This window comes from Acipenser ruthenus, chromosome 2 (assembly GCF_902713425.1).
Source record: "Acipenser ruthenus chromosome 2, fAciRut3.2 maternal haplotype, whole genome shotgun sequence".
NCBI lineage: Eukaryota > Metazoa > Chordata > Actinopteri > Acipenseriformes > Acipenseridae > Acipenser > Acipenser ruthenus.
The window spans coordinates 35071049-35094520 of NC_081190.1; the positions used below are offsets into that span (position 1 = coordinate 35071049).

The following is a 23472-nucleotide window of genomic DNA, read 5'->3' on the forward strand; positions in this document are numbered from 1 at the left end:
TGATGCTCCTCCCCAATTTTTTTTTTTATTTCTCCTTGTTTGTATTTGTATTGTTTCTGTTCTGTGTGAGTTTTGACTTGTTGGTGGTTATTGTAATAGTAAAAAGGAAATAAAGAATACATCACAAAAAACCTTAATTTACAAGGGTGGTTATGACAATACATCACAAATAAGACAGCAACAAAAGAAGAACACACTAAAACAAAAATCCCGTTGAAAGCAGAACAGATCATTTAATCAGAAGCTGAAACTGTCCCATGTGATGATTTTAATCAAGCTTCAAACTGCTTTGAAAATGTATGACGTTTTAAACTTGTTTTTAGAAATTACTGCATTGCAGCATGCCTAACATTTATGCACTCAAATGAGATGGCATCAGTCTCCTGTATTGATTACAGAAAGCAATACTACCAATGAAAGAGCCAGTGCATTATTATTATTATTATTATTATTATTATTATTAGTAGTAGTAGTAGTAGTATTATCATTATTATTATTATTATTATTATTATTATTATTATTATTATTATTATTATTATTATTATTATTATTATTAAGCTTCCAAGCTGGCTTGGGAAGCCTATTGTTATTGTAAAGATTGTTTTTATTTTATTTTTTTATAATTTTTATAACTTTGCACATGTTTGCAAAGCAGCCAAATTTGACAAAACGTACACAAACATCAAACTGCTTCTGTTTGCAAACCGTTTAACCAACTAACTCCTAACTTGGTAGGCGTCATCCTGGGGACAATGGAAACACTGGATAAGGGCGTCTGCTAAGAAATAAATAATAATAATAATAATAATATAAAGCATCATGAGATAATGAACTAATGCAGTATTTTGAATTGAAACTGCACCATAAAACTGATCTGTTGCTGCAATGCTACAGCTTGCCAAAGTGTCCAACTAGTACTGAGCTTGGAAGCTGTAAAACTGCCTGGCAGTTATTATTTATTTATTTATTTATTTATTTATTTATTTATTTATTTATTAGCAGACACCCTTATCCAGGGAGACTTACAGTTGTAACAAAATATCACAATACAAAATATCACATTAAACAATATCACATTACAAAATAGAGCAGTTATAAAGTACAGTAAAATCAGTAGAAACTAAGATCAAATTCAAATAAGAGCAAAGTAAAGAATACAGTAAATAATTACATATAAGCGTGAATTTGACTAAGAGCAGTCAACTTATAGTAAAGATATTTGCTTATGAGAGTAAATTCCATTAAGAGCATATAGTAAGTACGATAAATGGATAAGAACGATTTCAAATAACAGCAATTGCCAAAAACGTGAATACAGATACCTTTAAGAGTAAAATCAAGTACAAGATACAGAAAATAGTTATAATTAAGAGCAGTAGCAGAATACAGCAAAATATGGAGCAGTTCAGTGTGAGGACAAGATGATGCCAGTACTGGTACAATTGGGTGTCATATAGTCCATTATAGTTGAGAGTTGTGAGGTTTATAGATGCTGTCTGAACAGGTTTGTCTTGAGGAGGCACTGGAAGGTGATCAGGGACTGAACAGTCCTGATATCCATGGATAGGTCATTCCACCACAACAAAAAAAAACAAACAGATGCTCAGTGCCAAGCCAGAAGAATTGTTGCAAGCAGAGAATTTATAAGATGTTGCTGGCAGCATTTACCTCTCTTTTCACATTGGAGTTATGTGACTACAGACAACAATCCTTCTCAAATGTGCTAATGCTTATTTTAAATTGAAATCAAGCTGGCATAACCCCACAAGATTCACAAGATTTCATCTATACATGCACACACATACAAGGGTGGATTTGGAAATATTACTGTATACCCCTGTCTAGTCACATCTGTGCAGGTCAGATAATAACTCCCATGGGCGATTAAGCAGTCAGGAGAGTTAGTTTGAGGCGACAATGAAGCATGAGAACATCTACCAGGCTTTACCTGTAGACCCCGTTTTAAGTCATTTTAATTAACAATTGCGTTGAGATTCCCAAGCTTCTAACACATTTCAACCTACCCAGGCAATTATGAAACCAGCAAATCAACAAGCCAAGTTCCTTAATGTTTTTGGTTTTTTTTCACCATAAGCTATTCATGGTCTTCTGGTTTCAGCGTGGTTCAATATTATCCAAGCCTAATGAGTGGACAGATGCCTGCAGGCTTCGTGTTTGTCCAGCAGAGGCAGGTAGTTGCAGACACCCGCTGTTAAGATCCTGGGTGTAAAGAAGAGATGATCCCTTGACATTCTATTCTCCTCAGCTGTTGTCGAGAGTTGCTACGGTGATGGACATTCTAAATTGCAGAGAAAAACAGGTTAAAATAAATGGACACTCTAATTTTAGAAATTCCCATTCCTTCAATATTAGGCCTAACTGCCTCATTCAAATTAGGAATATTTTTTTTTTTTGCATTGCGTAAATTATCTGGAGGGAAGTAGTTGACTATTTCACATGCAGCTGGGCAAATATCAAGTTGTCTGTTATTTACCAAGCACAGTTTCTTTTAGTTTCTATTTTGGAGAGGGAATGTATGTAGTGCTTTCAGGCAGCAGGTAAATGTTGCCCAGTTAAATGCTACTATTAATAACTTGCACACCTACCTCTGATCTTTGGGTGTTTATCAAGTTTCAAGAAACACAACTTTTCAATCAGCTAGTTGACTGGTCAAACAAAGGGTATACACAGTATTCTTTATCCAGTGATTTGTCCATATTGACTCACTAACCAGAAAAGTAATATGTATTTAGATGGAATGAATCTACAGATCCAGCGCTCAGTATGCAACCAGGGGTACACCTAAGGGTCATAGAGGGTATGCAGGACGACTCAGAAATAAAAACAAAGTAAAAGAAAATAATGATCTTCAATGGATTTTTTTAACAGTATTATATATGATCTCTAAACCACTGTGCATAAATTGATTTTGATTGGGTGAATTTCCACTCTGATATTAGGCGCAGCTGCATTTTAGTAACAGCAATCTCCTGTGTGTCGTTTCTTGAGTCAACAACTGATATATTTCTTACTTGCAAAAGAAAAATGAAGAAAGAAAACACAAAAGGGTCTGCAGAAAGTGCAAAGCAACAGAAAATTATACCGAGTCTCTTTGGGTAATTTTTTAATAAAAAGTTTGTTAGTTATTGTAGTTTTATCTTGAGGTTAATGTTTTTGATGTTGTAAATATTTTAAATGACTCACATAATTATGCTGAGATAAGAAGCAAAATTGCAGACTATTTTTGGATTATTTATAACAACTTTGCCAAATAGAAAGCAAATATGTGTGTTTCCAAAGAGATTCCCAGATACTGTCTTCTGATTCTGTGCATCCAAAGACTTGTAATTAAAAGTTTTAAGAATGACTTTTTGGTATTCTGTTCTAAACCAGCAGGTTGTCAATCCCAAACTGTTGTGACATAAATTATATATTAAATAAACAGGAAAGATGAATAAATGTGTTAATCAGATTATTCTGGCTTTTATTGCAGCTGTGCTAAAATTAGAGCTAAATTGTAAAGGGGTACTTGAGCTGAAAACGGCAGACAGAAGGGGTACATTTTTAATAAAAGGTTGAAAATCATATCAGTGCTTACGTCATTGTTAACAACACAAGTATACAAGATACAAAGATGGCAGAGGCAGTGGCAGTGGAAATCAAGATGCTTTGAGGATCAAAAACTACTGCTGCTGCAGCGTGTGAAAGTTTCATATCTCAAGAACCATTTGAGGTGCAGTAGTGACTTCATATATTGACGTTTAAAATACAAAGAACCACAAATTATTCAACAAAAGAAATGTTAGACGATTGATAATATTGGTAGTGTTTATAACAGGTAAGAAATGTCATTTTAAAACCTTGAAAACAGTGGGAGATGTAGTTTTCTACATTTTGTAAATCAATATTAATCCCTTTGGAGTTTTTAACCAGGGTGATTTATTTACCCTCTTGTTAACATCACTCAATACAATAACAATACAGTGGAAAGAGTTCTGCAAAAGAGCAGGTTTATGAAATATAGGATGTCAGTGTTAATTTCAAACACTGCTTTGATGGTATAATTGACTGTTTTATTGAGTACTCATGTTACTATCTTTTGTTTGTTTGTTCACAGGGTTACAGCAGTTTCTCACACAGATGAGTCCCATCCATTGGAACCCATGCAGGTGACCAGTGATGGCCACAGAATCTGACTCCACAGACAAGTAATTTTATTTCTCAGTAATACAATTTATAAATCACTCAACAGTCATAGTTATGGATTAGTTTCTGATTGAAATTACTGTAGAAAACAAAGTATCACCCTGTCTATAAATGTCTGTCCTTTCTTTTTTCTCTAGTTCAAGTGAAGGCGAGGCAAACGCTGATCAGATATTAAGTGCAACAGAAAAGATCATACTCATATTCTTCCTCGCTGTCATAATAATTCTGACTGTACTTGGCAATCTGCTGGTGATGGTGGCTGTCTGCAAAGACAGGCAACTCAGGTAAGAAATTGTTTCTTTTAATCACAGGACTGGGATGTAACTACATCAGAAATTTTACAAACTAGACAGGTATGATTAAATACTAACAATATACCTAGTTCACCTACCACAATTCACCATTAGTAGTTCTGGAATTAAATGCATGTGTACATTATCATCCCTTCTGTATGTCACACTTTTGCCTGTGTTAGAGAACTGCTAATCCAATTGTGATGAAACTTTCTTGGACATTCTCTTTATTAATCTGGGGGTATATGGATGCTGTCTGTCCCTCTGTCCGACTGTCAGCCTGTATGTCACACTTTCATGTTTACATATATCTACAAAAACAGAAGAACCAATTATAATGCATACTGAAAAGTGAATTCTTTAGCACAGGGGTGTACATGAATGTGCTATTTCTATCTGTCTGTCTGTCCGTATGTTACACTTACATTTCTACATATATGTATAGCACCAATTATTGAGAGAGTCAGAATCCTGGGGTACAGTGTGTGGAGGCATCAGTCTGTCTGTATTGAAATGTTTTACTTGTGTATATAGTTGATGTACAGTAGATGGTAATTTTTCATGTTACTCAGATCTGATGTCATATTAACATCTGTGGCAGGGGATGTACTGTATGTTAATCACTTTTGCTTTGTTATTAACATTCCCCCGGTTAAAGGGTTGGACTTTTTAGTATGACAGTATATTATGAAATAATTGAAAACAATATATTTTCGCTTACTGTATGATCACCCTCCATGTGTTTACCTTTGAGGTTCTGCTGTACTCAAGTAATGGTTGGAGAGCCAACATTGACTGAGGTTTTGACCTAGATATGATATGTAGTAATGGCCAAGGTTTATTGGCTTTACACACAGATTTAAATTCAGCCATAATCTTTAACAGAAAATGTCACTTCCATGGAGAATTTTACACAAATCAAGTTTGCCTTGGGTGTATCTTCACAGGTTTAAGTTTTGGCTGTTTCCTTTTTATTTATTTTTATTTATTTATTATTATTATTAATTTAAAGCAACCCCCCCCCCCCCCCAAAAAAAAAAAAAAGAAAATCTGTATTTGAAAAGTAGCACTGTTACTGTCTTTGACAAATCATGTTTTGTTTTCTGTTTCCATGGCGTAAGTTTAAATCAACAGTTTGTCCAGTTCACTGTTGGCTTGTGCAGAAAAATGAAGTTAAATCAGCAAGGTTTGAGGCAGAATGAATAGACAAATCTATTTTCTTTTTCAATTCGATGGTAATAAGTAAATTATCAACATCATATTTACCTCTTTATGCCAATTGAAATCATTTATTTAGTATCACACTGTATGTGAACACTATGTATTATTTATAATATACAGTACCAGCCTCTGCATGGTATCATCATTTAGTCAATGCATATATAGACCTTGAGTCCTAATGTAAATGCTTTGTGAATTATGGAATTATCAACTAATATTACCTTTATTCTAAATAAATGTGAGGGTTTGATATTAGAAAGGCAATTACTTCTGGATTGTAAAGACATTGGAGTGCATACAAATGTTTTCTGTACAATACAGTCATCTATTTGATATGACACAGTGCAAGCAGTGTTCCTCAGTAATAAATATAGACATTTCTATGTAAAAAGTAGCATTTCAATCCACGTTGTATTTATTGTAGTCTCAAAAGATTATTCTTCATTAAATTCATTGGGGAACTGACATGTTAAATAAGGGTCTGTCATATGGTAATAGAACAATTTCTTCAGTATGGCAATATTGGGCTACATTCTCAAAGCTATTTACTGCAAATCGTCATTAGAACATTTGTTTTATAAGGAAAAACACAACCAATAAATATACTGAACCAGAATTAAACATTAAACAATTTACGGTCTAAAGTTGTCTCATTTGTTTTTGTGAATGATCATGATTTGAGTAGAATCTGTGCCCTGAATACATGAGAAACGATAATCTCATCCACGAGAACTGTCTGCCTGTCTGCTACTTTCAACAAAGGTGCCTTAATGATTTGGGATAGATTGACCAATTTACTTCTAATATGTATAGTTTATGGAAACCCAAGATAACCTCTACCCACACTGAATATTAGTTGTGGTGACGAATAAGAATAAAATGGGGTCGATTTCTAAGCTTTTCCTCCTGAGCCACGCTTGCTTGAAGTTTTCTCCTTAGTGGAATAAAAAATAAACAGTTATTTAATGTTTCAAAACTAGAAATAAACAGCTCATGATGTTTTTAGAGGGCTTCTGAGTTGTTCTTTTACTAAGTTATTTATAAATAACATATCTTTATTCCACTTAGAACTTTACACTGGAGCAACAGAATAGTAAATATAGCCAAATATGTGATTTGTTCTGAGAAAATTAGTCACTTGAATCTGTAGGTCCTCAGTGTATTATTTATCCATTTTATTAATAACACTTTTCAACAAGGTAGTTGAAAAACCAGGACTGGGTATAGAACTATTAGAATCCATTTTGCCTTACTTTTGGCTGGGTTTTTTTCAGAACATGTCGCATATTGAATACCTTGGTCTATTAAACAGTTGAGCACCTTGTTGGAACCAGACTCTGGACTGTTCAATTGTATATCAGAGACATGACTAGAACAAGGTCCTCATCACTGCCACCAGTGAAGACTACAGCCAATCATGTAGGTGCTAAAAACCACCAGATAGCCTTTATCGACTCTGTGACTATGATAAAAAAAAGTTTCACTCTGCCTCCACCGTCGCTACCCTTTTAAGTTACACAGTGTATTTGCAGGGTCTTTTGTCTTCGACTTGGAGATCTTGCTTTGAGAGGGCAGCTCTGCTGTTGCTGACAGTTGGAATTCCTGAACAGATGATATCATTTTTTTCAAGGCCTGTTTAAAGCAGGTGAAGTGTGGATGTTATTCTTGCTTGTAAATGTAGGTATGGTTTTTAACATTGTTCCTGGTGCTCTTCCTCCATGACGTCTTTCTAAAGATCTTAATGGATTTCATCCTTGTGAAATATTTTCAAAGAATAAATATTTAAGTTTCAGTGATCCATTCGTACATCTCCAGCTCTGTCTGCCTGTAACATAGGTCCTGACATCTGACTGATGAAATAAGCCATAAAGCTTACTGTGACAGGAACGGCGTTGTGGTGACGTCAGGCCAGCAGTGCAGGTAACAAAAACACAAGGAGCACTGTGGGCAAAAAGACGCTGCGGCACTGTTTATTCAAATACAAAAATAAAATAAAAAGTTAAAACAGAAAAGACTTGCTCACAGAGCAAAAATAAAACAGATAAACCAAATAATCACGAACACTGAAAGAACCCTAGGTCAGGCTGGGCAATTGCTATCACTGTTCCCAGGTTTCAGTTTAGTTTTTAACTCTCCTCTCGCGCTCTCTCTCTTTCACGTTCCTCCTCTAAACTCCCACTTCAAAACCCCCACCTTGAGTACAGAGAGCTGCAGGCTTTTATGCAGGTGACCATCTCCCGATTATCAACAATTACACAACTAATTAAACTTGGGAGATGGTCACCTTCTGCACAAGGTTTTTAATTATTCCTGGCAGAGGACGAGCACCAATCTCGCCTCTGCCAGAACACGTTTTTACAATAAATACAGTAACAAAACATACACCGCTTCGCCGACAAATATATACATAAATAAATCATAACAATAATTATAATAATAATAAACCACAAATACAACAAAACAAATACAAAATAATAAACTGCACAGGGGCGGAGAGGGAGACCCCGTTCTAAAAATAAATAAACAAATCAATGTACAGGGCTCCTCGCCCTGTTACACTTACCTTTAGTGCTTCATCATTTACTATGTGGGGTTCTCATTCTACGAATTAGTAAATATCACAGAATGGTTATAGCTTATAATTTTTGTTTGTGTTCCTGGAGTCAATTGTATAATTATAAGGTTGAAGGTTGAGAAGGACCTCAGTGACTTGCCTGTGAAACCTTTGACATCTTATGTCCTGCTCACAAACCAGCCTTCTGCATCTCCAAATGATGCTTCTCCTAAGCACTCACAAGTTGTTTGTTTCTCACATTTGTTGCATTTACATGCACTTTTCTCATTTTAATTAATTGCTTTGAAAATATGACCCATTGTGTTTTAAAGTACATCAAAAAGACATGCTTGCCAAGATGTTTTTCAAACCCAGATTGGGCATGCATGGTGAATGTCAGTAATAATTCAAAATGTATTAATTTATTTTATTATATATATTTTTGAGGGAGGGTGTGACAGCCTTTAATGTGGGTAGTGTGAATCCCACAACCCTATACTAAAATCTCCAAAAGATTCCAAAAGTGAAAACAGCATATCTTGTCTTACCAATGTCCAACAATCTCCTGCTGGTCAATATAACATTACGCTGCTGCTCTTTTATTTACCATTTTATAATTGCAATCAATTAAAAAAAAAAGTCTTCATAGTCCCCTAAATACAATATGCTTTGAACTAATTAAAGCCAACTATTTTTTGCAAACACACTTCTTTTTATCTGAGTTGGAAAAAAACAATTACTATGTTCATGTACTAAATTCTTTGACTTTTTCACTGTTATATGATAGCCCTTAGAGGACTCACCTGCTGGTTTGTATGGCCGGGGGATGGCAGATTTGTTGCCCGCTTTAACAGACTCAAGACAGTTTGCTACCTGAATAGATCATCAGTTATATGACAAGTGAACTATCTGTGCCATTTACTTGTATTGGGATTCCAAATCCTGTTATGATGCGATAACACAACAGGGTAACATTTCAGTTTGAATAAACAACCATCAGTAAACAGTCACAGTAGCCTTCCGCTGAGCTGAAGGACTGATTCGGTTGAAGTTATACTCAGAACTTTGTAGTAATTGCCTTTTTTAATTAAAATCCAGGACTTGGGTAAATTACCAAAACACTTGTCATATAAAAGCTATTCCTACAATGAGCATATGAAGCACTTTGAGGCTACAGTCTCCCTTGCTGGTATTATAGCTTCGATTTAGTCTCACAGACTTATATCTCCTTGTACACTCCATGCCCCTTGTAGTTATCACTTAAATGTATGTAAGTCATCACACAAGTGTAGTGCTACCCCAAAAATGTTATCTATTTTCTAGAAATGACAAGTGATGGTGGATAATGTATTGTCCATTAACCACACTCAGCTTGTCTGTTACTATCAGATCAGAGCTACAGTATACAATCAAACTGAAATGTGCAGCTGCTCTATACAAATGACTCCCTTATATACAGACGTGCTCAAATTTGTTGGTACCCCTCCACAAAAAACAAAGAATGCACAATTTTCTCTGAAATAATTTGAAACTGACAAAAGTAATTGGCATCCACCATTGTTTATTCCATATTTAATAGAAATCAGACTTTGCTTTTGATTTTTTATTCAACATAATATTGTAAATATTAAAACAAATGAAAATGGCATGGACAAAAATGATGGGACCGCTAACCTAATATTTTGTTGCACAACCTTTAGAGGCAATCACTGCAATCAAACATTTTCTGTAGCTCTCAATGAGACTTCTGCACCTGTTAACAGGTAGTTTTGCCCACTCTTCCTGAGCAAACTGCCCCAGCTGTCTCAGGTTTGATGGGTGCCTTCTCCAGACTGCAAGTTTCAGCTCTTTCCATAGATGTTCGATAGGATTCAGATCAGGACTCATAGACTGCCACTTCAGAATAGTCCAATGTTTTGTTCTTATCCATTCTTGGGTGCTTTTAGCTGTGTGTTTTGGGTCATTATCCTGTTGGAGGACCCATAACCTGCGACTGAGACAGAGCTTTCTGACACTGGGCAGTACGTTTCGCTCCAGAATGCCTTGATAGTCTTGAGATTTCATTGTGCCCTGCACAGATTCAAGGCACCCTGTGCCAGGCGCAGAAAAGCAGCCCCAAAACATAACCGAGCCTCCTCCATGTTTCACTGTAGGTATGGTGTTCTTTTCTTTGAAAGCTTCATTTTTTCGTCTGTGAACATAGAGCTGATGTGACTTGCCAAAAAGCTCCAGTTTTGACTCATCTGTCCAAAGGACATTCTCCCAGAAGGATTGTGGCTTGTCAATATGCATTTTAGCAAATTCAAGTCTGGCTTTTTTATGTTTTTCTTTCAAAAGTGGAGTCCTCCTGGGTCTTCTTCTATGGAGCCCACTTTTGTTCAAAAAGCGATGGATGGTGCGATCAGAAACTGACGTACCTTCACCTTGGAGTTCAGCTTGTATCTCTTTGGCAGTTATCCTTGGTTCTTTTTCTACCATTCGCACTATCCTTCTGTTAAATCTGGGTGCTTTTACTGGATGTGCCACTTGGGAGCCCAAGACGTCTCATTTATCATGCCAGTAATAGTGTTTAAATGACAGTGTTTCATCTGGTGATTCATGAAAGCCATTTACCGTCAAAAAACAGAATAACGTGCCCTTGGAGACCAATTTTCTCATTAACATATTATTCGTCTGAGTCATAAAGTTGCAGTATTGTGCCGTTAATTGACCCTTACTGGCATCATTATTACTACGTGCTTCAGACCAGGCGGAGAATAAGATGTGTTTTATCAGTCTAATTACTGGCCGGTGAAATAACCAGGCAGTAGTTTTATTGTGTATGGGCCAATGTATCTCAAAACTGTAGTGTCCCAAAATCATGTGACATTTTACACTAAAACACTATTCTGGGGTATCTGTTTCCAAACACATTGCTGAGGGTTGAAAAAAAAGTATTTGATGTGAATCTGCGTGAACAATGTCATTTTAAAATACTGAATTTATGTGTTTGTAATTTGAGATGAGGACTGGACCCGGGTAAAAAGCGACATGTATTAATGGGGTTGATGAAACGTGTAGAAGAGCTTTACAATAATAACATTTGTAAGGCTTTTAATATCAAAATGGTACTGAAAAGAAATTTACTGTAGCAACATTTCAAACACAGATAGTGTAAACCTCCCTGACTCTCAAAGGCAGTTTGTATTTGTTCTTCACAGAAAAAAGAAGACTAACTACTTCATTGTGTCGCTGGCATTTGCTGATCTCCTGGTGGCACTGGTGGTCATGCCTTTTGCAACAATAGAGCTAGTGACAAGCACCTGGGAGTATGGAGAAACTTTCTGTCTGGTCCGGACGTCACTGGATGTCATGTTGACAACCGCATCCATCTTGCATCTGTGCTCCATTGCACTAGATAGGTAAGAAAACTGGGAATGGCTTTTTTGTCAACATGTACAATTTGACACATTGCAAAGTCATGCTGCTGCTGTGGAGATGCAGTTGTGTCAGTTGTTCCTCAACCTTTTGCAGTGTATTCAAGTGGCCTACACTATTTACGTATACAAAACCTTCACATTTGTACAAGGTGCTCACATACAGTCCATGTAGTTACTATACATTACAACATGGTAACAATTGTCATCCTATTCATTTTAATGGGACATCTGACATCACAGCACTGGTAAAAGGATACATTCAATTAAAACTTTATTTAAAGTTTAAAACCTAATAAGTTGTGTTTTCCTTTTATAAAATAAACAGTCATGTTATAATCGCAATAAACTGCTCTTTGTCAAATAATCCCACTTCATGGCGTATTGCTTAATCCTCAGTGTACGGAGTGTGATTTCTCTGCACACACCCAAGATGACATAGAAAATAAGCTGCTTTATAATCGATTTCACAATTTATAAGTGGCCTTTTCAGGTTGCAGATTAGCAATATTGATGAGCTTCAGTACATTTGTAGCCTTTCACAGGTAATTACTGTACTAGATTAGGTACAACTGTTGGTAACTGGGAATTTTTAAACATCTAACTCATTCTGCCAATAAATTACAATGTGATTTTAGATGTATTTAGCCCTTAGTTATTCTGCTGTCACATAGAAACTGCATACGCATTTAGAATTAACAATATGCGCACATGGTTGTATTCTTACCAGAATGACAATTTGTTTTACTGCACAGTATATTGGCTATCAACTGTACCATTTTCTCTCTCCTGCCCCAAGTCTTTACCCTTTTTCCTTTTACTACCAATTGTGTGGGGTTGTATATTCTGTGCATGCATCTGAATTCTGTACACTAAACCTTCTAGTAATTCCACCAGTTTTCAACACTGGTATTAAGCCAGACAGACCTGTTTGGGCAGATAGTTCAACAATAAGTGCATACTGTATTTGTTGTTTGATGGCTCTAAAGAATAGTTTCTAATAAACTTCACATTTATTAAGAGAAGGACATGTGCATATACTAACTGAACCAAGGTCATTGTGTGTCCCAATGAAACAGACATAGTTAAAAAAAAAAAAAAAAAGTAGTGACATGAGTTGATAAACGAGATGTAGCTTTGAGTACAAAAGGGGAACTGCCATAGCTTTAAAAGGCGAGCAACCATTAATTGTAAGTGCTGCAATGCCTGCTGTCACTGAAACATTCAGATTAAAAGCCAAGCGCCGGTGGGGTTTTAATGATGGGGTTTTAATTGCCTGCTGTCAGTTGCTGATGCTCTTAAAGCCACCCTCTCTATTGAGGCTGCTGGAAATGTTTATAAAAAGACCCTTGCTTCCGCTCGTGTGCCAGGAGTGAAAGGGCTCTATGCTCTGGTCACACTTGGCACTACGCTATCTTAACTAAACTGGACTGGACGGGATGCTGTGGCTAGGCCATGCTCTTTCTCTTGCTGTGTAGCACAGTTAATATTAGTCTGCTCTTCTAGTCTTCTTGAGCCACCAACAACCTCCAGTACGAACAACCTAGTAACACACCCACCCACCCCCCCCCCCCCAACACCACCACATTAAAAAAATAAATAAATAAAAACCTACTCAAAACCAACACAAGCTTACTGGAAGACATATTTGACACAGTTGTTGTATAATCATTCTAAGTGAGCCCAGCAAGACTCCTGTATGAGCAAGTCTGTGCAGCACTGCTGATTATTGCCCAATAATAACCCATGAACTTCTACAAAACCAACAAGTGATATTGCTTACATACTGTCAGTTCAGATGGTCTGTTCATCAGCCTAATCTGCAGTGTGCCATGTGTATTAATGGGCTTCTTCTTATGCAACAAAGGTGAACCTTTGGCATTTTTTTTTTTTTTTTAAATAAACTACAGTAGGCACAACATAAAATAACTGGTGGCTCAAAGAACCTCTAGGATTTGTAATGGGAATTTGGATCTGATATCTACATCCCAAGCTGCACAGAAACCATCAGATTTTGCAGCCGTTATGGATGAAAGCCAAATAAACTTCAAATGTAGTAGAAAAACATAAGTATACTGTATCCCACCCACCCACCCTAATATATTCTTTATATTTTTCTTCCAGATACTATGCTATTTGCTGTCAACCATTGGTCTACAGGAACAAAATGACACCTCTGTGTGTTGCTCTCATGCTGGGTGGATGCTGGGTAATTCCATGCTTAATTTCCTTTCTGCCCATTATGCGAAGCTGGAATGCCATTGGAATTGAGGAAATTGTAAGTAGAAAGGAGTATGTAAATGCAATGTAATTTTAAATGAACAGTAATGGAAAGCTTCAAATAATCAACACACATCGCTTTCATTTCCATCTAGTTATTCTTGGGCATTCTCAATGAAAGCAATATCGCACAAAAGGGTTTCAAACATGGTCCAATATCCGCACACTTAGGGGTGTTGTTCAGTGCTGTAAAAGAGCCTTTGCGGGCTTATATTATAGGGTTATAATGTAGGATGGCATATTATACGGTTATAGGATGGGGAACTTCTGTGTATGAGAAGAATATCGGCCAAGGTCTGTTTACGTGCCATGAGTGTCGCTATAACCATACACAGTCCTATCACCCTATCATGTCTTGCATTATTATTATTAATATTCACAACTTTACACCTCCGAAGCTGGTGCAGATGCAGTTAAAATCAGGGATTTCTTAAACCATTACAATTACCTAGCTTAACTGTTGATCAGGTTGAACTTTTAAAAGCTCCATTAACACTGCAAGAGCTGGAGACAGCAGCACGATCTATGCTAACAAAAGGCAAAGATCCACTAGAATGTTCTAGCTATAGGTCTCTATAGTTATTAAACTCATTTAAAATTATTTGCAAAGGCTCTGTCCAGGAGGCTGGAATTACGTATAAGCAACCGAATACACCATGATAAGACAGGTTTCTTGAAAGGCCGACTTGCATCTGACAATATTCGTCGTCTTTTTCATGTCCTTGACCTGGCCCCCCACCAACCACTCCTTGCACAGCATTTTCTTTAGATGCTGAGAAAGCATTCGACCGCCTGGAATGGAATTACCTACGGGCAGTTCTGGAATGTTTTTGGCGTTGGCCACTCATTTATTAATATGATCTGCAACAATCGTACCGTGTGCTTGCAGACAGGGTCAGTTATATCCACCCAATTTGCGCTGGGAAGAGACACACGACTGGGCTGTCCTTTGTCACCATTATTATTTGGTCCTCTCATTATAACCACTGACACAAGCCATAGGACAGAGTACCAGTATTGCGCCCATTGATATACAGGGATCTAAACATTATATTTTGCTTTATGCCAATGATACTTTGCTTTCTTTCTAATGTCTCTAGCTCAGTCCCTCATGCTTTTAATTTATTTGATGCATTTGGTAGATTCTCCTGATATAAAATAAATTGGCCTAAATCTGTTTTTATGCCTCTGAACCTTTCAGCTAAGAATGCTCCTCTCCCCCCTCATATCCCTATTCAACCACATCTCACAGGTTTTACCTACCTGGGTATTAAGATATCCCCCAATTTTGCAAAGAAAATATGGTAGATTCCTTGAATAACATTTGGCAAGATGGTCTCCCTTACAGCTCACATTACATGGTAGGATCTCTATTATAAAAATGAATATACTCCCTCGCATTCATTTTTTTATTTTCCATGCTTCATATCTCACTCCCACATAAATACCTGGAACAAATTAACTCCGCAATAACTGGTTTTATTTGGAGGGGCAAGAGGCCAAGAATTTGATTGATGACCTTGCAGCGCCCCAAAACTTTGGGTGGTTTGGCTGTGCCTAATTTTAAATATTACTATTGGGCCTTTCAGCTAAGGGTTTTTAAATCGTGGCTGGATTCAAGGGTGACAGCTTTGTGGCGACCAATTGAAGAAGCCTTAATTAAACCAATTAGGCTTCAGGATCTCTTATTTTCCGCCCTAAAAATTTCTCTCTTCGAATAGGCCCAATTATTTCAAACTCATTGGATATATGGAAGAAATCGTTTTCTTGGCAACCCTCCAAAATTCCATAAGCGCTCACCTATTTGGAATAATTGCCATCTACTGACATGCTATCCACCCTGGTCTACAAGAAATATAAATATTTTAAGTGACATTTTTGATGACGGAGGCCTCTGCAAATTCCAGGATGTTGGGGAGACTTATTCGCTGCCTGGTTTTTCCTACTTTTTGTATCTTAGACTCCGCTCAGCCCTCCGTGCCTATGGGGTACCATGGGACACTGAACTGTTTTCTCACCCTGTGGTTGATTTACTTTTTTCAACAGTTACCACAAGAGGTCTGTTCTCCTCTCTTGATGATTGTTTTATTTCCTATAATACCAGCTCTCTCCCAGTAACCACTATTGGGACAGAGAATTAGACAGGTTGGGTGACAGTCCTGACTGGGAGGTGGTATGGGACAATATTTTTACATCCTCTAAAAATTTAGCACACCAACAGATTAATTTTAAACTTGTACATAGAAACTATGCAACGCCTTACCGGTGTTTTCAGATGAAGATCGCTCCCGACCCCCTCTGTCACACTCTGGGAGCAGTTGGTACTCATTTACATATGTTTTGGGAGTGCCCCGTTATTGAACGTTTCTGGAAATATGTGGTTACTGTTCTCTCTGAAGTGACAGGTGTAGAGGTGCTGCTCAATCAATGATTGCTCCTTCCCTGTGACGATTCCCAAATCACTGTTAACCTTCAGGAACGGCGACTTTTGTTGGGAGGACTAACAGCAACTAAAAAAAAAACATCTTAGGGGGCTGGGTGGAGAGCAAGATACCCTTAGATCGCACATGGTTGTATTCTTTTGCAGCCTGTCAAACTACATCATACCAGTGTAAAGACAGTTACCGTCTGGTGTGCTGCTTTTTCTTTTATTAAGAATATGTTTTTATAGTTTCTCTTTTTGTTTTGTGAGAACATTTTTGCACTCCATCTTTATTCCTCAGTGACATAAAATTCCCTGAAGAGACTGGCGTTTCGGTGGATCTTGGCAGCACCTGTCTTCTCTCCAACAGGAGAAATAAGAGGGAATTGCTTGTTTGGATTCCCAGATATATCATGATGCAGTTAATAGTAACATGATATCACCTTACTGCAGTTACAACAGAAGCCATGAAAATAGTGTAATTTTTAGAAAATTCCAGCATCTTCATCCAGCTTCATGTGGTAATATCTGTAGTACATATTCCATTTCCCTTATAAACATCATAGTTTGTCCAGACCGTGCTCCCTTCTACAACAATGTTTGTTTTTTCTGTTCCCATAATGCTCCAGTCATTCCAATCAGAGCGCACTGATTGATACAGTACATTGATACAGTACAATGGGAGAAATTCTCTCTCTCCAGAGCAAAAATTGAGAAATGTATTTCCCAGTTAGTTTAAGGGGACCCATGATGTGTGAATAAAAATATAAAAACAATCAGGATTATGTTAAAAAGGGGATTGCTGTGAGACTGACAGCACGGGATGTAGAAAAGGTAACGGACCAAAAATATTGGTATTTGTTTTGCTAAGCCTTAGTACAGTACATTGATAAACATTTTAGAAATGCCAATATTTTCTTTTCTTTGAGTATCTAATCTTTCTTTGTGAATTGTGCTATCAGGTTTCTGGTACTAACTAGTAAAAATAAATGTTGTGCCAAGCCATTCACTTAGATTTTTGACAAACAAAAATAAATTATTATAGTGACTGCATTATGGGGATACATTCTATCAACTGAGCTTAAATGCTTGGATTTAAAATAACAAGTCATGAAAGTTTTGTTTGCTCATTTGAGAAAAGAACGACTGTGTTTCTTAGGATCATCAAGTCTCTGGTGGGATTTCCTGGCATTTCTACAATTATAATCCCCTAACTCTGCTAAGTAATACAGTATGCCAGCATTACGTGATTGATGACAGTGACAGTGAGGAAATTTCTCCCTATACACATAAGAGTGTCCCTTCCCTGTAAGTGTGGTAATCACTTTACTAAATACTTTCACAGCAGTGTTTAGGATTTCAAGGGGTTATATTCCAGGGCTATACGTTATGCAGGTTTGTTTATGCTGTGTAACTTTCAAATATGTATGGGCTAAAAATAGCACTACTGAAGGATGAAGGATTGCAAGCACTGGAGTCTGAAGACCTCTGTGAGACCACCCTCCATAGCAGTAAGAGGGTAGACCAGCAAGGCTGTCTGCCCAGAAAAACATGCACCTCTTTGTTCAGACCTGTATATGTGCTAAACTACATGTTCTCTTTTTATTTACTTTTATTTGCTTTTGTAGTTTATTTTATTTTGTGTTTAATAGATTTTATAATTATTTATCATTGGGTATCTTGGCCAGTTTCAATAAAGTGAAAGGTTTTGAGATGCAATAAAATCTCATCCTACTGAGCATCTTTTACATTATTTATTTATTTAGCAGATGCCTTTATCCAAGGCGACTCACAGAGACTAGGGTGTGTGAACTATGCATCAGCTGCAGAGTCACTTACAATTACGTCTCACCCGAAAGACGGAGCACAAGCAGGTTAAGTGACTTGCTCAGGGTCACACAATGAGTCAGTGGCTGAGGTGCGGATTTGAACTAGGGACCTCCTGGTTACAAGCCCTTTTCTTTAACCACTGGACCACACAGCCTCCACCATTAAAAAAAAACAACCCCCCCCCCCAAAAAAAAAAAACACCTGTGGTGTATTTAGTGGTATTGAAAAGTGCTATATTCTCCACAATGGAGAATGAGGTCCTCTGTTTTTTATGTCCACACATTAGCAGGTAGGGTGTGGGCAGTCTTCATGCCCTTTGACAAGCTATCTGAGACCATCACTACATGGTGTGTACAATAATTAAGGATCCAGATTGCTTAAAATACCAATTTTGTTGTGATACTTTTATTATCTACATTTAATTTCTTGTTTTTTTTTTAACTGGAATAGTTGTTAGACATGGCAAATAAGGCAGAAACAACATTGCCCCAATTGGATGTAAAAAAAACAAAAGTATTAGTTATGTGTTATTTATTTCTGGTTTTCTTATATACACAACTTATACACAACTGTCAGATTGTTGCAGGGGGACAGGTTAATGGTTGCCCTGTGATGTACTAGAAAATATGTTTGAGAGACCTTTCGAGGCCACAGGGGTGCTTTAAACTTCAGAGTTTTAAAGTGTCACCAGGATGTGACACGAAGACGAATACAGATAACCATGATATTTCATACCTGTACCAATTTGCTCTTTAAGAGATGCGTGTATTTAGATAATTAAAATATAACCTGTTACCTTACTAATTTCACTAATTGGTTTTCCAGATAGACTCAAGAAAGTTCAGCAGTGCCACCAATGAGACCTGCGTCTTCTTAGTAAACTGGCCTTACGCCATCAGCTGCTCGGCTGTGGCCTTCTACATCCCCCTGGTCCTGATGGTGCTGGCCTACCAGCGGATATACATAACTGCCATGGAGCATGCGCGGCAGATCAGGAACCTTCAGAAAGCGGGCTCGGCCTGTGAAGCACTTGAGGGCTCTGACCACCATGGCCCCAGCCGGATGAAGGTGGAGACTAAAGCGGCCAAGACTCTAGCCATCATTATGGGCTGTTTCTGCCTTTGCTGGGCCCCTTTCTTCATCACCAACATCATTGATCCGTTCATCGACTACAGCGTTCCCTGGCAGATGTGGACAGCCTGGCTCTGGCTGGGGTACATCAACTCAGGCTTGAACCCTTTCCTGTATGCCTTTCTGAACAAGTCATTCCGACGTGCCTTTCTAAGGATACTTTGCTGTGGGGATGAGCGATATGTGCGTGCTGGAAGCTTCACATCATCACGAACATACACCACCTCGGCCAACAGAACTTCCATATCAATGAGGTGAGACTGGTTATTTTATGCACATTTTTTTTTTTTTTTTTAAGAGGGGCTAAAGGTCATGATTGTTGTAGTTGATGTTGATGAGTCTGAGCTGGTCAAATAAAACTGTGCTGCCTTGATAGTATAGCAATAAGGAAAAAGACAAGAGAGATGATTGCATTGTGTTTTTGTAAATTCACTTGCTGGTTGCGGGGCTGATAACACATTATAATGGGTTGGGCTTGCTGATGGGATCGGAGACTTGACCTGCCTATGGCAATATAAGAAAAGTCATCTGTCGAGTGAGTAAAAGTCACCTGTCAGATATATTTACTAATCTTTATGCAATCTTTATGCTTACCATCCTGCTTTCGCTGTCTGTGCTAACTAATAAAATGATTTATTTGAATACATGAACATACTTACAAATATACAGTATACTGGAAAACTGCAATAAACGTAGTTGCAGGAGGTTTTTTTTAAGGTTTTGTATGCACTGAATCATTCTTAAATTAACTGAACTGTATTTTAAGATTTGTTTTCTGTCAGATGAATTTTAAACTTTTTTCATACTGGGTATGACAGGGCACATACTGTGATGTAGCAGAAGGGAGCAGCGTTGCCTGCACGTTTTCCCATTACACCATACGAAAGATCTGAATGCTAAAATGGTAACAAGATAGAGCTCTTTATGATTTACAAACGAGAGGAGGCCATTCGGACCATCTTGCTCATTTGGTTGTTAGTAGCTTATTGATCCCAGAATCTCATCAAGCAGCTTCTTGAAGGATCCCAGGGTGTCAGCTTCAATATCATCTTGTATTGACAAGCCTGGCGCTTGGCTTGGCCTTAAACAGATTTCAAACCCAATTACTTTAGTCACAAGAGACATGGAGGTGAACTGCTCTAGCAACCTTGCAGTGAAAGTTGGATCATCTAGTCTCAGTCAGTCACCTGTATCGTAGGTTCTTCTGCACAAAACTTCCAAAGACACATCTGCTCCTATCACGTGTCTTGACGTCTTTAAACAGAGCTACATCAATTAGTCGTGGGATAAAAATGTCTTCACTTTTTTTCATAATTTTTGTTTCTCACCCACACACACAGTTTTCCTAGCATTTCTTTCCACTTTTACTGTCAGCTCTATGAAGACATGTCTGTGCCATTGCTGGAACAGTTCATTTAATGTGCTGCTTTCTTTTTTACATTACACCCCCACCTATCATCATGCTTGTCATATTTCAGACTGTATTATCATTTAAGCCCTTCTTAATTGCTTTTTAGTTGTTTGTTATCTATTCATTATTTAATGTAGTTTTCACAGACTCCCACTTGGTACCCACACACTTCCTATTATTATGTTCTTTAGAGTTCAACTACCAGCAAAGCTGAAGTTATTTGAAAGGAATTTAAACAAAACACATTTGGCTGTTTGCTAAACTTTTCTAGCCATTTTTAATAGTAATGTATCAAAGCAAACTTTAAATAACTACATAACTTGGATTCTGAAGTGAAGCCTCCTTATTACAGAACTTCCCAGTGGGCTCAAAGTCCAGCATATATCAGTAAGAGATTATTTCCTCTATCTATTTTAAAAAAGGAAAATGCTTTACACGCCTTTGTTCTCAACTACAAATCATATCGGTGAAAGGGCCGATTTTGTGAAAATAAGTGTATTGTTTCAGTCACACCGCAAAGTAAAGTGGTGTGCTTCAGAGATATAATAATAGTAAACTTTAGAACGATATAAATAATTCAAGGAACAAAAAGCTGAAGTCATAAGTTCACCATAATTAGGTGGCCTGTCACGCCAACATTTAATTACATTAACTGTGTTGTCAGAAGATAAGCCTGTAATTTTGCTGAAGCTAAACTAATTTGTTACTGTTTAAATCGTATAGGACTCTTTGAGTCTGTGTTCCTTCACTGTTATTATTATCAGTGTTATTTTTACATTGAGGACTATGAACTAAGTGCATAAACATGAGAATTGTTATATACTGTAAGTACATGCCAATAAATTGAAGTGTTAAACAGTAAACACTGCCTAATTATTAATCCAGATTTCAAATGTGTACAGCCTGTGTTTTTGATGTCACTTTCTCATAGTAAAGGCCAGATGGGCTGGGAGAACAATTAACTCTCATAAAAGAGGGGTCCCGTCAAGCAGGATTACAGCACGTTTTCAGGACTGGGTGTAAGGTAGCATACTGCAGCTGCCCTCATCTTAAAATGTATAGGCTACAGTGTTTCTGGCTAGTGCTCTGCCCATCCAAGCAAACGTAAGTATAAGCATTGTAGTTTACCTCATTGTAGCGGCAGTGAAATAATCATGGCCAATTAAAACAACAAAGTTATGCAGTTAACCTTTGACTCGCTTTCCTAATTCGTTGTTAACTGAACGTTCATCCCAATGTCATCAACTCTCCCGCTCCCAAAGCAAAACAGAAAGTACAAAATGGCGAGTCGACCCTACATTTAACACCAGAGCAAAAGAAACAAATCTGCATGTATGCATCTGAAAATAAGAAAGCAAGCCAGCAAGGCATTGCAAATGCTTTCTCGCCTAAGTGAAGCACATACAGTTAATCGAAGGACAATCTGAGACATTCTAATGGATAAAAACAAATGGCTTACCTTGATGGAACGGGTCGATTTGAAAAAGGCTTAACGCAGTCTAAAATAAGTGACTTTTATAAACCACAGTAAATGTTAAAAAAAGTACAGTAAGAGATTTGTTTGTTTACGTCCAAGTTTTGCACAAATGAAGCCTGACTCAAACTAAAGCATCAGTTTTATAAACAGAATAGTTTTCTTAACTTTTCGTTTAAAAAAAAAGTGTTTGTCTGTACATATTCAACGTTTTTTTTTTTAACTACTTAAAAAAGAATGCTGTTGAGCTTAAATTGCATTGTGAAATAAATAGATGGCATATATTCAATGGGGGATAGTATTCAGCAGGCTTACAGTCGTGCCACAAACAGTGAAGCTCAAATGACCAGTAAGTATAAACTGTTCCTTAAAAGTAACCATGTATGTTTCATACAGATGGGAAAAGATTATAAAACATCACTAGTAGACCTACTGTTATGTTAAGAACTATTACTGTAGTTTTAAAAAAGATTAATTTTTTATTAAAATGGTACTTGTATAACTAAAAAAAATAAAACGTTTGAATTTATTGCAAACATAGAAGGTTGTGTGTTTTGTTTTGGACCCTCACTATAACGCCACCCTCGCTTATTGCCCGTTTTTGCCCATGGCCCTTACCTGGCGGTATAAACAGGGTCGACTGTGTGTGTGTATATATATATATTGTAACACGGCAGGGAGAGGGTTAAAATCTTCCCTGCCAAAAAAATGTGCAAATGCACATTTTGTTTAAATTAATTGTTTTATTTGTTTAATTATCACCCGCACCTGGTAGGTATTATCAATTAGTACTAGGTGCAGGGGTATTTAAGATGTGCAGTCAGTCTGCACGGGGCTGCTGAGTAGAAGGAAGCAGAAGAGAGGTGCTCTGCCTCCGAGCAGTCATAAACGAAGTACGTGCTGTGTTAAACCTGCGTGGTTTTGGTTTATGTTCCGTGGTGCCGGGTAAACAGCTTAGCCGTCCTGCAAGTTAGTCAGGGAATAACCCGTTTAGTAAGTACTCCAAAACAGAGTTAGGTTTTGTTTTGTGTTTGTGTTTATTTTTGTGTTTATTAAAAATAGCGCAACCGCGCTTGAAACTCCATTTCCTGTGTCCTGGGTCTGCTTTGAAAGGGGCAAGCGAACGACCGTGAGTGCCGGCCGGGTTACTATATATATATATATATATATATATATATATATATATATATATATATATATATATATATTAGCTCAAAGAGCCAGATTTGTTTTT

General features: G+C 37.3%; 1 protein-coding gene across 1 annotated transcript in view; it reads left to right on the forward strand.

Moving 5' to 3' along the window:
* Positions 1 to 23472, forward strand: part of LOC117409664 (5-hydroxytryptamine receptor 4-like) — a 99535-nt gene that overhangs the window by 13997 nt on the left and 62066 nt on the right. The window contains exons 2-6 of the mRNA XM_058994918.1: positions 4118 to 4208; positions 4344 to 4490; positions 11475 to 11675; positions 13815 to 13968; positions 19048 to 19607. Of these exons, the coding sequence (XP_058850901.1) occupies positions 4180 to 4208; positions 4344 to 4490; positions 11475 to 11675; positions 13815 to 13968; positions 19048 to 19607 (1091 nt within the window). The 5' untranslated portion in view covers positions 4118 to 4179. The remainder of the gene's footprint in view (positions 1 to 4117; positions 4209 to 4343; positions 4491 to 11474; positions 11676 to 13814; positions 13969 to 19047; positions 19608 to 23472) is intronic.